The sequence below is a fragment of the Temnothorax americanus genome, unplaced genomic scaffold (genome assembly GCF_048541705.1).
Source record: "Temnothorax americanus isolate GAGA-0224 unplaced genomic scaffold, ASM4854170v1 Scaffold51, whole genome shotgun sequence".
NCBI lineage: Eukaryota > Metazoa > Arthropoda > Insecta > Hymenoptera > Formicidae > Temnothorax > Temnothorax americanus.
The window spans coordinates 787,345-805,579 of NW_027509668.1; the positions used below are offsets into that span (position 1 = coordinate 787,345).

An 18,235-nucleotide genomic window follows, 5' to 3' on the forward strand; every position below is an offset into this window, starting at 1 on the left:
TATTTAGTATACAGTGCTACAATTAGGGATTGATTAACGATAAGAAGAACTCGTGACGAGAAAATCAAATTTTCCGAATGTTCATTGTGTAACTTCACGACGACCTTCACGATTTTCCTGATATATTTCAAATTAATGAATTATAATTACAAAATTTGCAATAACATAACTCTCGCTTAATTAGAGTTATCAACTTTTTTACATCGGCATGCTCGAAATATACATTTCGAGAAGGATTTTTCGGATCGCACATTTTCGGTCGAGAGTACCGTTGAATAATGATTCGTGTTATGGCTCTCGAAGTGTCCGGCGCGGCGAACGCGTCTCACGGCGACGGCGACGCAGTGTCGTAACATCACGGTGACGCTGAGGCAACGCGAGAACGACCAAAACGGACGAGCCGGAAATAAATGCCCGGCGCGGTGCACCTCGTCACTGAGGCAGATTACTAAGGTAGACCCGTCGGATGTGGAGCGCGAGCTAAATGTGTGCGGCCATGTTCGCCCGTTACTCGCTCCGGAAACGTGGAAAGTGTGAAAGATCGCTTCCCCGCGCAAAAGTACTTTCCATTTAATCACGCGGCGGACTACCTGGTAGGTAGGAAGGTAGGTACGTCTGGCACGGAGGCGTGGCGTTAATTGAATTAGAGAGTGGAATTAAGTTAACAATTTCGCGTCCGAATGGCCTGACTTCTACGACCGTGGCGATTATCTGTAACCGACTCGCCGCGCCCGGCGCCGTCGCCATCGTACGCCTGAGGTAGCCCCGTATTCATACTACTCGTTGCCGTACATTCACAGCCGTATATCTTCTTCGTCCGCCCAGCCGGTGGCGCGGGGGACTGATATTAAATAATCCGATAGCGCGTATTTTTAACGTGCCGGTGTCAAGAATAGCGACACGTCGAAGATGTACGTACCGCTGCAGAGCACTTACGTTGATGAAATTACATTTGGAATTCCGCTGAAACTTCTCGGCGCAGCACAATTGTACGCGGCGATCTCATACGCGCGTACGAAACGCGTATAATATAAGTTATTCTCGTATGCTGAATCACCTGCGTTTTCCCATTCCTCCTCTATCTCTGCCTGCCGATCGACTTCATTCCTTTTTAATTACCTACATACATCGCCTGGCGTAAAATATTCTCCAAATAGCGGCATGTCAAGATTGTCAAGGCTCCGCGATACTCTTGACGCTTCGTCACGCTTAATGACTCTTATCGCTCACGATCTGAAAGATATCGCGGCGGGAAATAAATGTTGTAACCACGTGGAGTTTTCTATGGCCTACGTGACTCTCAATTAGAGCCACATGAATGAATGATCGCGGGCAATGCAAGCGCGATCGCGTTATAGCCACAGCCGATTAATAGATAATTTTCGATATCGCATACGTCGTAAATTTTTGCATGTTAAACGTGCGTATTATCTTGTCATAAAATTACAACTGTGCTACACAGGAGGACGTACGATAGCGCATGATAACGACAAAAGCTCATTATGTTCACTCCGGCAATTGCGGTTCGCCATAATGGAAAATTGCAGGCACACATCTCACATAACGTATTATCCATTTTATTCACGTACAGTTGAATGCAACTTGTAGGTTCCTCCGAGATTGTGTACTAATTAAAAAATAAGAACGGATATATGCTTTCTCGAGCGTATTTCGCGTTTCCTGTGTCGAATGAAAAGTTAAAGATAAATTCCGGAAACTTTTTAAACTTTCTATCAATATATCTACATACGTGATACATGGTGAACAAGTATATTTTGTTCGTTAATATTCATTTTATTCAAGATTTTATTTCTAAGCTATGCACTCTGTACTCGCTTTTTACGCGATAGGTGTTGTAAATATTGTAAATATAACACATCATTTTAATTATATATCAAATTAAATCTATGTGAAGCAGACCATATGAAGTATAGGCAAATTATATCGCAGTATTATGACAATACTGGGGACATGCTACGATATCCATGATATACTATATAAGATTGATTTATTCCAAAGAACTGGCTGGGCAGTTCCCCATTGAATGTCGGAAATAATTTATTGAAACGTCCATCAAGTTGATTCGATACGTATGTATGAAAATCGAGCGGGCACAACGCGACGTCACAGCGCGGTTTCGCGGATATCAACGCGCGGATAAAATGTATATGTTTAGTGGACGCGTCGAACGCATAGCCGACGCGACACACGCGGGAAGGTCGCTGACGTTATGCCTAATGCAAAACGAATCGTGACGTTATCTCCGACGATGGAATTATTGGAAAGCGCCGAGCGGTCAATTATTCGCGGTTTTAATTAGCCCCTCCCCCCTCTTGTTTTAACTACGCCCGAGTGTTGTGTCGTCGTTGCCAAATACAGTCTAACGCTGTCGGCGCGTATAACAACGCGTCCGTTTGTCGTACATCTGTCGCCGCGTCCCGCATTGTTCTCCGTTTATCGCGCGCGTTGTACATTCGTCACGCGAGATACGTCGTCTCAAAACTAAAGCTATAATCTGTTGCGACCGGGGGGATTTAAAAGCGCGCGCGTCTGACTTAATCGGTGCGACGGAAATGGCGCGTTATTTTCGATAGGAAGCATACGACCGCGCTCGAAAACGAGGTATTCTGTCAAAGGATAGGCAACATTGGGCAGCAAGTTGCGCTGACGCGAATCGACTGTTATCGCGTGACCGTAATGGCGGAACAAAACTTTTTAACGGTTCGGCCGCTCTCACTGAATCCGGACGATCGTTGAATTCGCGCGGAATCCATATTTGACATGTTTTATTCGCAAAAAGCGGAAATATCAACGGATTCCACGCGTCCATGAATGAGAGAGAAAGAGAGGCAGTGTTCAGCGACTCGATTGGTACTCCAACCCGCGACATTGGGCGCAAAAAAATATCAGGCTTTCTTTTATTCTTCAAAAAAAATTGAGCGCAACGAGATTCCCTTCGAAAATAATGTACGCCGAAAATAATCGGCACTCGCCGTTCCGACTGCTCGCTTCGCTGTTTAATTCTCGGCCGGCTTAATCGTCGATTTTTCTACGTTGCGGATCGCACTAAGGATTATATAATCGCGCGTAACGAGATGCAATTACGGTGGAAAGAAAGAAATAAAACGAAACCAACGTGCACAGACTGTATTTGAAACAAGTGGAATCGCTTATTGCAGTTACTATTCCGGCGTGCTGCAGCGGTGCACATATATGGGAAATAAAATTGCCCCGACATCTTTGAACATACGGATCGAGATGACCCTGTTTTGCCGAGGAAAAATAGAATAGTAAAGCCGGCGAAAGCAAACAGGCTGGCTCGCGGAATCACCGATATAACCCGTGTTGTGCCATTTGTATCGGTCAAACGGCAAACTCGTGGGTTCATTTGTCGAAACTTATATTTCCACGCTTAAGCGTTCGAACGCGTAACTTTTCCTTGGGTTACAGAATTCTTCCAAGAATTCTTCAAAGAATTTATAAATTGGCGAAGAAAGTATATAACGATCCATTTTAATACATTACAGAAAAAAACTGAAAGCTCGTTTAATTAGAGAAGATATTTTTTTCCGGAGTGTTTGTAACTCATTGATAAAAGGTAATTTAATTTTGAAAATAAAGATATAAGAAGGAAATTATGTTTTTATGCTAAAACTTAGATTAAATTAATTATTGTACGTATAGTCGTTGTAACAAAAACGATAAATGTATTTGATACTGAAGAAATATTAATATAACACGGAAATAAATTTGATACTTTAATATCAGATATCAAATATATTTTTATGTATTATTATAATATAAATGGTATTTAATATATTTGATATAATAGAAATTTTAATAATGTAGTGACTTCCGCGAACCCCTCGCATCTCATTAATTGTTTCAGCAACTTGATGGCAAGACTAAAATTCATTGTAACATCGGATCTCCGATGTTTGTAGCGCGCGGTCTGTGCCAGAACAGTCACAATAGGTGACATTATCAAGCACGGGATTTGTAGGTGGGAGTGCTCGGTCCGGGAGTTTGGCCGCCTATCTACCTCGCTTCAGGTCGGATATTTGCTAGTTAAGTGACGGTATTGACGCGTGCGACAAGCAAATACCAATATGCCGCCGTCGGGCATCGTATGTACATATCTACCAACTAGACGACGATCAAACAATTACATTCGTTCGAGCTTCGAAAGCCGTATTGTCAGGAAAATTCGAGGACTGCGCGCCGCTGCGTGCACACATTTTTGATTCTGTTGCACACATATTTTACTTTATCCCGACAACAGAATTAAACAAAAAAAGAAAAAAATATTAACAGCTTACAGCGATCGCGCTTTGCGTGAAAAATCTTCTCGCTCGCTGCGCAACAGCATTTTCCGCGTCACGTCTCACAGCGGATCTTTAAAAGGGAGAATGAAGGATATATATATATATATATATGTTTTGAGGCATTCCTTTGAAGATAGTTACCGGATTGCGAGGAGAAACAAAAGTTGGAGGATTGTTAATAAGCGAGCGATAAAGCGCTTCTCCAAAATCGAGGCGTGCTCTACTGGTTCCCCGCGCGTAAAAACTTTCCGAACGACGTCGGTTACAGACTTTATGAATCTCGTAAGAAAGTTCGTTAAGCCACTTTCGAGGCACGTAATCCGACCTGACGAAAATATACTCGGGGATATTAATAAATAATGGCGAGCGGTAACTCGTTTCGTTTACCGTAAGTCTTAAATTAAATTATACCCCGAACACATTTATTACATTAAAGGTGTTAAATTTGAACTTTGATGTTAATAATCAATCAATCAATCCACACGTGACCTTTGAAATTGGTAAACGTGAATCCGTATATTCATCACTGATATAATAATCGTGTTAAAATAACAAAAATATAAGTAATTTATCGATCAAATGTTCTTTGGATGCATAAGGGAATAATTAATTCTCGTTCTCGTCGAAATGGGAGCGAATGCATTTACCGTATCTGCACAATCCGCGGGGTTTCCTTCGTTTATCCGTCATCCGTTTGCGCGTCGAAGTATAATCGACCGCAAGATCATGGCATTATTTCTAAAGTTGTCGCAAACTCAATCCCTCCATTCGCCGCGGATCTGGAATTCTCTTTTCTTACGCGAATTACTTCGGGCGGAGTTTACAAACATTATTTAAAGTTTTCGAAGAACGTTTGCGAGAAGTCTACCTTGCCTCCCCCCTTCTCCTTTTACGTCTCACCCCTTTCATCGCGCTGTGCCCTAACGATCTCTCAAGCGGTCCGCCGACGCCAATTCTTTATCCGAAATTAATTCAATCTCGCGCTGTCGACTCGCTGTAATGCCCGCGATATTTATTTCGTAATTCATAATTAAGAAATATTTGCCAGTGAACATTTTGCGAAGCCGACTTATTAGTTATCAGATCTTTTTCTAGTTTACTAAAAAGAAAGAAAGAACTGCGAATACGCGTGCTCCCTTAATTACGATCGCCTTTTGAAAGCCGTTCGTGCGCGACGTCATATCGACAATTCGTTGCCATTCGGAGCAATCGCGCGGAAGCAACGTTTCAATTAGTCGCTTCTTTCCGAGTCCATATCTTTTTCCTAGCGTGATAAACTGGCGAACTTCTTGGCTGACTCATCCTTAGCGAGCCGACAACGCCAAGGCGCCCGCGCCGCTCATTTGCCGCCAATTCTATACCTTCCACCTCTGTGAGATAGCGAGGATAATAAAAGAAGCGGCTGGAACGAAGAAACCGTCTTCAACGGCTTTCATTAACGCTCGTCGATTAGATTTGCAATGAAAGTACGTTAATTAAAGATATCTTAAATACATTCACCGCGCCCGGTTCTCTCTCTCTCTCTCTCTCTCTCTCTCTCTCTCTCTCTCTCTCTCTCTTTCTCTCTCTCTCGTTCCTGCCTGAAACCCTACCAGCAGTTGAAAATCTGTTAAATGATCACGCCCTTTGCGCTGCAGTCGCAAGCTCTATCGGACTTTTTAATGAGCTCGATAGATTTTTATTCTCTGCTTTCTTTTCGTGAGCGCTACTTATACACACATATACTATATCTTTTCGATGTTTCTGCTCTAAAAATTGTTACTGGATTGTTTCGAGAAAATGTTATCTCCGTATTTTCGCGCATTCGTGTCACGTATACCAAGTAAAATTCGCTGTATACAGTTGATTAAGGATAATTGTATATCGATATACCCTAAGGAATGATCCGGAATCACTGGCCATGAATCCGCCACGAAGATCAGGTTCATCCCGCAAAGGTTTCGCGCGAATTATACGAGGTCGGGGATGTGGGGGGAAGCGCTTTGATCCTCGGTCAAAGGCCAACGTCTCCGAAGGGAGCGCAATGTTACGCGGGTCCCTTGGCCCATTGTGGCTCCCATTGTTGCGCAAACTGCATTACAACCGGAAGTGGCCGCGACCTCCCTTCCGTGGCTCGTAACTCAGTGTCTCGCGGGCTGGTGCCGGGCACTGCACAATGCAACAGCAACGGCACTACCAGCAACACCGACGTCAGACGTCGCCGACGCGACGCGACGCGTTCTACGGCCGCCGCGCCGTAACGTTCATCGCATTACGGGATGTTATACGTCGCATCAATGCCGAGGAGCTGTACGTCCGCGACCCTTCGCGACTCTGTTACGCCTTGTGTCGCCCGTTCGAAGCGTGTGCCTTTCCGCATGGCATATGTGTCGGCGAGAGGAAATTAATCGCGCGAGCTGCGACACTCCGCGCGTCGCGTCGCCAGAAAACGCGAGCGGAAATTACCATTCGCCACGTGAAATACAACGCGTCCACGATGTCTGGCTTTTTTTTTTTTATTATCGCCTCATATATAACAGTGAACGCAATGAACCGCGACCTTATAATCCTGCTCTGCCCATTTCGCCTGCTGTCCGTCGGGTCCTGTTTCATCGGTTGACCCATTTTGTCTTTTTTTTTTTTTTTAACAAGATTACTTGATGTTGAATTTTTAATTGCCTGATTAATTCAAATATTTGATATACTGATGAGCCTTTATATACAGTGTTGAATTTTTAAATTTCATTAACCGGTCAATCCTTTATTTTTAAGTAGATCTTTGCTTCACATAAAAAGCGAATACGTTTGATTAAAACATGTTAAAGCATATAGACGTTTGTTTGAATTTAAACCATCAAATATTGAGAGTATAGGACACCGCAGCGTGGATATACATACACACGCTCCACATAACAGGGTCAAAAATATTACGCGATTTGCACGTTGTGATACATAAATCATTGCATCGATGAGAAACTGAATAGCGTCGATACAGGGGTACGGGATAAAATATTTGTAGAAGCTGGGTTACAATGGTTTATCGCATACTACTGTATTTCGGAAAATGGAGATTTGCATTTTACCAGACTGCGAATATCAAAGTGAACAAGAAACTAAGCTGAGATTTTAAATTTAAATTGTTCTCGTGTGCGCGCAAATAATTCAAAAGCTTCTCTTCTGTGTTAAAATTGTCGACGTATCAAGATTAATATAATCCGGTGCAGAATCTATTAAAAGATACATCGTCTTAATCGTCTAGACGATGATGTATTAATGCGAGTCTTATGATCCGGTAATTAACTGTTTATTGAATTTTTGATAGATATGAATATTACATATTTTTTATTACGATTAAAACTTTAATTTCAATACAGAGCGTTCGACACTGCTGCGCAAGTAAATCTGAAACATTTAATTTAATCCGCGGATGACACGAAGATAAAATTCTCAACGAATTTTTTTGCCATTTAAAAGTTAAGTGAGAAAAATACTTTCAGATATCTCTCGCGCGTCTTAAAAAGCTATATAAGTAAAATATTTATATAATTTGCTCATTGAAAATCAAAGCTTTGTTTTTTCTTTTTATCAGTGGGAGAATTTTGAAATATTTCAACTTTTAATTATCTTTAAGTCATTTTGTCTGAAAGACTGAATGTAGTCTCACACATGTAGTTTCTTTTACTCTAAAACTCTTTTGCACTCGTCGCATATATCTGACACCCTCCGCAGCGACAGTTATCACCCACGAAAGAAGCCTGAGGGAACCAGTCTTCGGGCAACAATGGGGATCTCGTGGGGTAAGGATCTATTAATAATTCCAAAGCGACGTCGTTACGCTGTAAACGTACCTCTGCAGCTCAAGGGAAAGGGAGAGATAGTGAGAGGGAGAAGGAGAGAAAGAGAGAGAGAGAGAGAGAGTGGGGGAAGGGGGGAACGAAAGGATGGAAGGGCGGAAGTGGGGTAGCTAAGCGATTCGTTCTACTCTCCGGAGGCCGACCTCTCAATTAGCCTGCTTTCCTGCAAACTACGACTCCCCTGCGATGTAGCGATGCGCCGGCAGGCTGCCCTGGAACGCCTGGCAGCGTGTTTTCAGGATATCCTGATTCTCTTGATTCAACTAGTAAATCGGCACGAGAGAAGCCCAAAGCGCGCCCATAATACGCCGGACCTCTGCGGAAATCCGCGATTGCGGATTACGGAATAAACTAGGTTTTTGGCGAATTCGATAATAGTGTGCGCTCGTATGTAACTTCCGGAAGGAGTCGCGAGATATAATATTAAATTATAAAGCTCCGCTTGTACGGAGTTGAGTCGTTTAACATTTGATATAATCCTTTTATCATTCTTATATAACTTATGCCGTTTATTATAAATGAAAAGCAACTTGTGGGAGAATTTTACGAGATGTCGCACAGGAAACGACTTTGACTTTTTACAATTTTAAACCCAGCGTATTTTATACGGTGCAAAAGATATACAGAAATGCAAAAATCTTGTTTTGACTTAGCCTGCATGTATTAAATAGATCTGCCGAAATAAAATAACTCGTATATTATATATATAGCGAATGTAACGAAACAAATGGTAGAGAACCAGTGCGTTTGAGGAATATAACACGCTCGTAATCCAAATTGCCCCGTACGGTTTCTACACGCTCGGTCGCAATTGTCCTGGCGCGCTCGTAGATGGTCCACGAGATCTCGGGGTCGAAGCGAAACGTGTTACCGTACCTCATCGCAACTAACCATCCGATCTGGCTAAGCCCGTATCATCCACCTGGATCCTCGCGACGTTGGCTCTCTATTATTTTTCATTCCGCAAAATCGAAGCTCTTCGAGCGGTTCCACACGCGGCAGGAAGGAATTGGGAGTGCAGGGGCCGGTTAATCCACTCTTTCGTCGAATTTTACGAGAGCCGCGTCATAGTCGGAGGCAGCCTGCCGAAACCGGGTCGCTCGTAAACGTCCTAATTAATTTTACGTGGTTCGGCTTTAACGGAGCTTTAACGCTGCGACTCGACGGTTGCGATGGAGAGGGTGTGAGTTCGGTCCGGGGCCAGCTTTTCCGCGATATACCCTGATGGCCGCCCTACCAATTCTACCCTACCCTATCCCACCCTACTCTACCCTACCCTGGAAGGATCTACCCCGAAGAACCGTACCAAGTTTAATCCCTGCGGTATGGAGCCGACGAGAACTTTCGCGAGGCGGCTTCGTGCAGGAGAGTTTAGCCAAGACAAAGCGCGGCCCGGTCCAATGAATTCCCTTTCGCTCTCCGCAGCCAGCGTTTTGTCCAGCGAGGAAATTATTTGCCAACAGGTCGGTCGGTGCAGCTGACAAGAAAAATCGCGGACACTTGCTCGATACGGTGCAACATGAGATTAAATTCCCCGAGGGGAATAAAGTATCTTGCCATGGAGAATTGCTTGTGTAGGGAAAATTGTTAGACGAAGATGTAACGGAATGTAATACAATTTGTTTCTTACGAGTTCTCGACGACATGTACTGCACGTTCAGCGTTGTAGGAATTGTTAATACTTTATCTTACATATAATGACATATTTTACAATAATATGAGAGAGATCATTTATGAAATTTGCATTGGTAAAAGTATCGTTATACACGCTTTGTAGCAAATAGAAACACCGAGCGATGATATAGACACGATACGGACGAAGATTTAAACACACCGTACCAACACCGCGCGAATACAGTCTTTTCAGTTATCAATTCTACGTCAACTTACGTTCATATTAAATCGAAACTATATTTTCAAAGACATCCGAGGAGAATGTACAAGCTGAAGGAAAAAGACGCACAAACCTATGTATCGCATGCACAATATGCTTCTCATACATATCAATTCGGACGAAAGTTCTATATTGAGAAACCGTTGTTGTTGCGGTGGAACCTGTGGAATCGTTTCCCATGGCGCTTTGCAGTCGCACACCGGTGAAGCGTCAGATGTAGAACGCGCAGACGGGTCACCGAACCTCCACGATCGCAGGGAAATTTCGTCTTTTTAAAGCGATCTTCTCTGGATGCTCGAAGAAATAAAAGCATCGCGACCCCCGCGGAACGGAACCTCGACCGCTGTCACCGGAGCGGCGCGGGCAAATCTTCGTCACAAAAATTCAAAGGTATAAAGTGTCGACGATGCGTCTCGCGTCGACCCTTGTAAAGACGTTGAATTTTATGAAACGTCACGGGGATTCGGTGGAAATATGTAAATACGCAATAAAGCGTAAACTCGCCCGCCGTCCGCTGTCGCTACCACTTTCGCCGCAGTCCGCGCCAACACCCATCCCCCGTTGTGTTGCCTCCGCGGGGTGGGACGCGAAATCCCGGCGCGCGGGCCCCGGGAGCCGCACGCCACGCCTGGTTTCACCGATTTCACCACGAATTCGAAGACAAAAACAGTAGCGCGGATTTTATGGACCGCTTTTCGTGCCAGCGCTGTTCTCTGACGAAGCTCCGTGAAATTGTCCGCGTATCGTATTCGAAACAAAAGCGGCGCGTTCGTCCTTGGGGAAGTCTGCCACGCGAAGCAAGAAATTTGCAATCGTCATAGAACGAATACGGGTACACGAAAGCATCAATGGCGACGCGTGCTAGTTTAACTATATAATTATAAATCTTAGTTTTTTCTCTCAAAATACGATTCGTGGACGGTATGACGTCGTGCTGGATCATCCAAGCTGATTTAAGGAGCTTGGAAATCGATTCGGTAATTTCTTACGATTTTATGAACGATGAGCTTTTACCACCGGTATCGCGAAACGACTTTTCGCTATTAAAACTTGGTGCAAAAGGAACGTTTCTCGCAAACAATAGATTCTCCGTGCCGGGTCCGTGCCGTGATTCACAGAGAGCAAAAACTCGCGGAACTGCATTTCCTCTATTTTCCACCTCGGTGGGGCCACCGCGGAAAATTAAGGAACTGATTAACGCGGCTGCTAATTTGTCCTAGCTGGCGCTGCCTTTAACTTAATACGACACGAAGTAGACGTGAAGAGGAGAGGGCAGGGAGGTGGGCAGGGAGGGACAATGAGCGTAGACAATGGTGAGGCTGATACGCTTAGTGGAAGCAAACGGGTTTGCCAAGTTGAGGAGACCAGCCCAAGAGAAGTGTTACGAGGGTAACAGGAGGGTGCTCAGGATACTTAACTACCCCTAAATAACGGACGTACCACCACGTTTCGGTCGCTATCCTTGAATCAGTCCGACCGTACCAACTGCGCTGGTAATGCGACGAAACTCTTCCTATTGCGAGCTAATTCGCGGCAGATACATTCGCAAGTATCTTGAGTCACGTGTCGAACGTTAACTCACAGCGATCGGTTTATCACGGTGAAATTATTTTAGTTAGCAAATCCGCTCGATATACAACAGTCGAATAAAAGATTCGATTAACGTTACTCGAGTATAAATATAATGTAGACATTATAATATAAATATGCACACAGAGCGTATATGTATACACGTGTACCTTAAACGCGAACTGTATAAACATTCCGACGTTCATCCCTTTCAAAGATCCGTGGCTTTGAGACGATCGTGCGTGCCTAAGTTGCATGCTGTATAGCGACATCGTCCATTAACGTATATCCGGGCCCGAGCGATTACGGTGTAATGGCGACGTCGATACAGCGACACGATCAATCTATGTCGCTCCCGGTGATTTATGAAAATATCTGCTTTCACTGTCATGTCGCGGCTTCGGCGAAGAACGCCGGGGTATAAGTTCAGAAAAGTTCACGCGAAAATCCCCCCGGGGAGAACACAACGGACTTGGACGTCCTGGACGTCCACCTACGGAAGTCTTGCTTCTCTCTTTCTCTCTCTTTTCTTTCTTCCTCTTTTTGGACGGAAACTTGGGTTCAATCTTCTCTGCACCACATGCTGCGCGATATTAACGGATGGAAAAAGAATTAGAGGGGTGACATTCTCAAAATGTTTCCTGGGACGGGTCGCATTAAGATCATGAGTTTGATCTCTAGCTCCTCATTAGCAATTAATGCCTCCCACGACCAAGTTTTTGTCGGGAAGTTTTCATTATTCACGCGGTTCTCTCCGCGCAGATGTAATGGCCCGGTATTATTAATAGAATTATGTAACTTTTCTCGGGCGCGTATGCCGCCGCCCTCCCTCGCTGTAATTACGCTCGCGAAGCTGCCGAGCGGGCGCTGTTAATTGTTAACGAAGACATCATTTTGAAACATACGAGTGACAACGTCACGGCGATGTAACCGAACATCTGTCGTCGTTACCGCGGCGGGTATATAATTGAACGTGTTAAAAACGCGTTGCGCGAGCGACACACGTCCGTTACGTTTCCGAACGCGACACATATCCGTTTCCCGTACTTTCCCGCAGATATTGACTAAACTTTATCGAGCCCTTCCTCGCGCTGGTTGAAACTTCATCCTCTTCATGACATCCTCTTTTTCCATTAGACGTCGTTCGAAGGCTGTATTTTTGCACGCTGGCGCTTCGTACGCGGCGAATCAGCTCTTCAAAACTTTCTCTTTATTTTTATTTTAAAAGGAACGTCCACACACACACGCGCGCGTTACGACGCGAGTTTCTGAACTCGCAGTATTATTCCCGCTACGTTTCCCTTATCGGCGGTACGTGGAAAACGACAGTCGCGTTAACGAAAAACGATCGTCGCCAATCGACGAAGTGAAATTTTTCTCGACGCGCGACGCGAATTGATCGAAAAACTTGCCCAATCAACGTTACGACGCGCCGCGCCACGCCGGACCGTTCCGATTTCGCGAATTGGCAAACTTGAAACTGCTCACTCTTTCCTTTCGATTTTGTCTCTAATTTTTAGAATTAGACTCGGGATTAGTGGTTTTGACATAACGATTCACGCGAAACGATCTCACATATCAATTTCGGAATCGCCTGTTTCGCATGGCTCTGAGCGAAACGTGCGAGACCGAATGCCGATTTGGATCGATAATGAATTCATTAAATACGTTTCGAATGCTACACGACCCATCACCCGCCATTAGCGCGCCACTGGACATTTCGACCAGCGCCTCGGGTCTTTGAGGGTTAATTGCGGACGTGTTGCGGAATTTCATTAATCGAAACGATTTTCAAGGCTTTTCTGGTATTTAAAGTACACGCATCGGCCAGCGAACGATTGATGGACCATCGACAGTTGCTTTCGTGCTCACCGGCGTATAAATATAAACGTGTAATCGTTGCGAATAAACGCAGATTTCCAGATAGAAGACAATATCCAATGACTCGAGATCAATTAATAGGCGTTTTCAGTGCCATGTGAAAGCCGCGATTGTCGACGTCGTTGAATTGCGTGAATTAACAAAAGGAGGTAGGAAAATCAGGCGTACTTACAGTCCGTTTCCTTCTCAAATATTATAAATTTTATCAATAATTCGTTAACTTTAATTAAAATCTTCTTGATTAAATATGTTCGAACAATGAAGATATGAAATTTAAGAATTTAAGCGGTGACATGAAATTATCTGAAATTGACTAATTTTGAAATCAATATATTAGAATTAGTAATTAGATGAAAAAAGACCATTTTTATCTCTTTTAGATAAACTTTTAATGAGATCATATCAATATAAAAACATTTTAGAAAAAAGTGTGAATGAAAGGTGACATGTACAAAAATACAATAAAAAGTATGGGTGAAGATAAATCGCGGTCGCTTTCAACTTCGTTTTATTAATGAGGCCGTTAGCACGGCCTCATTAATAATATATAGTCATTGGACAAGATTGCAAAGCCTCATTGTCTTCTAACAGCTCATAATTTTAATAATTTGCAAATTGAAACGAGCGGAAACGTGATGATATAAAAAAATCGAGCAAATTAAATTCCGATACTTCTATAAAAACCACAACTTTATATATGTATCATTTTTTTCACGTCGTGTGAAAAAATTTTCGAGTGCAAGTTTCACGTGAATAATTGTTTCGCTTTCCTACTGATTGCAGTTAATTTATTTCCATTCAAAATACGTTTTTTTTTTCCAAAATCTAAGTATGCTATAATATTTAAATTTATCGGTAATTAAATAACGTAGAAAAACAAGATGCTAAACCAACCATTGTAGTTAAGATACGTACATGAAAGTATAACGAATCTGCGAAGGTTTCTTGCATTTCCTATGTACAATGGCGAAGACTTGCGGCTTTCCTGCTACCGTTGGTGCACCGCCGTAGCAACGGCACCAGCAACTACTCCAGTAACCGGAGAGGAAGTAAACGGCTTGTTGCGCGTCAGCGAAGCCCATTTTATGCCCTGGAAAAAGTGGGAATTCAAATGAGCACCGTTACGCCGCCGGGGCGTTTATATGATAAAGAGTCGCCCTTAAACAATATTTATGCCCGTCGTTGGAGCCGGAGGCATGCAATAAATACTAAGCCTATGCTAATCTTTATACTTGTCCCTTGCTCGTGCTGATAAGGTCTTTTAAAATTCTACCCAAAGCCAGAATAGCGTGAGTTGCTGGTTATGGTAAATGTTGTGTCGATTATTGGCAAGAAACTAAGGTAAAAAAAATTGATGTTTAGATTTGTTAAAACAAGAGTTCAACAATTCGATGTTTCGACTCTCGATAAAATATTTTGGTGAATAAATGTTATCTTCCTGACACTTGGCATGATATCATATTGTTAGTAAGATACAATTTAATTTCAAACTTTCAAATATCAAATATGATTGTATGAAAAAAGAGAATAAAAGAACAAAAGAGCTACACTTTGTTAAACGCAGAAATAAATATCAGGAAAAAAACGTTACGTTTCTTTCCTAAAGAATTATCGTTCTTAGATGAGATACTTCACAGATGTGATAGCAGGCAGATAACATCGAATCACAAAGTAATACACGTCCATAAGTCCATACGAAGAAATCGACTCAATGTAATGTTATATGTTACTCTACTGTAGAGCAAAAAGGTTTGAAAGACAAAAAGATAGATTTCCATGTTGTTGCCTTCATTTCGGGCAGGGAGACGCTTCATCCTCGTTACATTTCGACGGTAGGAACCAGCGGCTATCCAATGTCCCGGCGCGTGACAAAATCGAGAGCGGCGAGGCGAGACGCCAGGTCGCTTCTCTTCTTTCTCGGTCAACGACAAAAAGTCCGGAGGACCCTTGCGTCACGAACAAAACGGCGCCACGGTCTTCGTATGCCATGGTTTTCCTCCCCGTGTAGCGGCTATATCGGGTCCGCTTCGTCACGCGGGAGGAGAACGGAGGCAGCCGACCGAATCGAATGGAAACTCGTTTCTTGGAAATAGCCTACCGGAAATTTACGAAAGGAATTGGCCTTCCCGTGCGAGATCTGACCAACGAGCTATCCACTTACTTGAATTGGTCCAACCGGATTGCGCCTCCGGTCACCGTGAGAGAGAAAGAGAAAGGAGAAGAGGGTGGGAGGGAGGGAGAGAAAGAGAGAGATGTGTTACGAACTAAGATGACAACGATCAGGAGATGTTCCACAGAAAAACGGAATTTCATAAGCCGAATCTCTTAATTCCATCGCAAAATCTCTGATTTTGTGTATCGTCCAACCGGCACCGACCAGCAAATCGTCGGTATTTCTGATATCGAGTCACACACGAATATCGCTTATCGATATGAATGCGTATCTACATCGTTCCTTTTCCATAAGTGTTCGCTGGAAAAATTGTCTATAAAATTCGTTTCTCGCGGCGAGCTTTTGAAGATTGGAGAAGAATTCGTTTATCAGACCTCTGCGAAGGTACGGGATTTTTATTCTTTAAGGGAATGCTCCACAGGCTTCTAATTAATATTGCATCAGCTACAAAGACAATAAAGCGATTATTTAAACAAATAAAACATCTGTTTTCAGTTCCGTTGGTGAATATCAGCGTGGTCGAAGGGAGGCCTGCCGAATTGCCGTGCGACATAACTCCTCCCGGCGAAGACATGCTGCACATGGTTTTCTGGTTTAAAGACGAAGCCGGAGTACCATTGTACACGTGAGTTTGCAATTTCGTTTTTGTCGCATGCAAAATTTCTGCGGAATTAGCATTTGCGAAATTGTGTTGACTACAGAACGACTGTAGCTTCAATTAGATAACGAAATATGCGGTAGGAATTTACAAAAATAATTCTTAGAAGCACATTCTTAATAAATAGTCTTAGAAGACATGAATTAAATAATTTGAAGAAAGAGATGAAAAGTGATACAATTTTAAAATTTTATTTATATGTTATATCCTAATGTTAACCTCAGGTATACACAGTCTCATTTTACAGACATATTATACACTGTCGGATCTCGGAGACCTCGTCCACATTTGTTATCGTAACTTCAGTAAAAATGGATATATTTTAGTTTATTTTTTTTTTTTTTTTTTTTTTTTTCAATCGATCGAGAATTGATCAAAGAACTGGCCTATAATGTATAAAAATCGATAGAATTAAAGAGCTTCGAGATATACAGGTAAAAAGTGCGGTCTACAAACAGAAACGCGGAAATAGAAAGTTGATCTGGGGTCTCCGAGACCCCACTGTGTATACCTAGGGTTAACGTGCTTTTCGTCGCCTAAATCTTTGCATCAGTGTTGCGTAGCAACTGTGGCAAATTGCACAAAGATCTTTATTTGCTTCAAAACGTCAAAGAATGTGATCAAAGCCTCTGACGATTTATCGTGACAATCATCGAAACTGCCGCCAATGATTTCCGGTGGAAATCCGTGTTTTGATTTTACCGTTTTTCGGTTCATATGTAGGATTTCTAAAAATCTCCAAGTACTCTGAGGATTTACGATCCTGGCGGCTAATATGTAGTAAAGTCGCCCCTATTGCGGCGCCCTTCTTTATTACGACATCGTGGTACAAGTCCGACTCACCTCTTGTTATTAAACGTACATCACCACTGGCTCGTCGGTGTTCCGCTGCCTCTGACGGAAATTCCCTTTCCGTATTCCACATCTTCAGCACGATATTCTCCTTTACAAATAAGCGGTCCTCGAATTATACGTTCACATACGATCCCTTTACCCCCGCTTTTCCGTTTGCCCAAACGGCCTCGCAAGAAACATCATTTCTGAACGTGCCTGCGTTAGAAGCAGAGCTTCCGCAACTTCCGCAGAGGATTGCCTACGGGCGGGATCGCCGATAACACTTACGTAGCGATCATTAAAATTTTAACGACGCAGGGAATCCGCTCAATTAAACGCAATGCGACTATTGGTATCGTACGCGTTATTTGAGTTTGCATTTCGAAGTGCAGATCGCTGAGGCGTGCTATTAACCCGTATATGCCCGACCTCTTCAATATTTTTCGATCCACGCGGATTGAAGACAAACAGTGTATTTCGACAGAACGCAAATAGAGGTAGGAAACGTTTAACCGGTTCACGATAACGAATACATATATACGGATATACGTATCGTATATCCGACGCGTGTACTTTTTCCTGCCGACCTTTGCCACCGCTTGTGGTATGCAATCCTCCCTTTCCCCCCGATTCTCTCGAACGGTTTTCCTCGTTTTTTTCTCCAACCGCTCGATCCGTCGTCATCAAATCGATACTGCGGGAATGCCCGGGGGAGGACAAACCTTTAGATATGCTCTTTTCCCCCGATTTACAATCGAATGCGTAATCAACTGCCGCTTTACAATGAAGGGATTTACCTGAGTTAAGCTTGGAAATAATTTGCAGTTTTTTTTATTATATATATATATATAAAATATAGAATATTAATTATAAAAAGAAAAATTACACAGTTTAACAGGAAAAAAGCCCCAGAAATGAATCGTTTCTTATATTGTTTTTAATACTCAATACAATCTTGATCGTAAAAATCAACTCTGATCTATCAATCACTGATTATGAGAGATTTAAAGTCAAACTTACTTATTTATGCTATATAATCATACGAATATATGGCGTGCTAAGAAATTT

The 18,235-nt window shown here is 42.9% G+C and overlaps 2 protein-coding genes across 4 annotated transcripts in view; one reads left to right on the top strand and one right to left on the bottom strand.

Annotated features, from left to right (window-relative positions):
• The window catches only part of LOC143904367 (kin of IRRE-like protein 1), a 360,894-nt gene that overhangs the window by 153,531 nt on the left and 189,128 nt on the right, over positions 1 to 18,235 (top strand). For all 3 annotated transcript variants that reach the window (XM_077418993.1, XM_077418992.1, XM_077418994.1), the window contains one exon: positions 16,171 to 16,300. In XM_077418993.1, the coding sequence (XP_077275119.1) occupies positions 16,248 to 16,300 (53 nt within the window). In that variant the 5' untranslated portion in view covers positions 16,171 to 16,247. The remainder of the gene's footprint in view (positions 1 to 16,170; positions 16,301 to 18,235) is intronic.
• Positions 1 to 18,235, bottom strand: part of LOC143904369 (uncharacterized) — a 74,596-nt gene that overhangs the window by 9,898 nt on the left and 46,463 nt on the right. Inside the window, exon 2 of the mRNA XM_077418997.1 lies at positions 14,418 to 14,592. Within this exon, the coding sequence (XP_077275123.1) occupies positions 14,418 to 14,592 (175 nt within the window). The remainder of the gene's footprint in view (positions 1 to 14,417; positions 14,593 to 18,235) is intronic.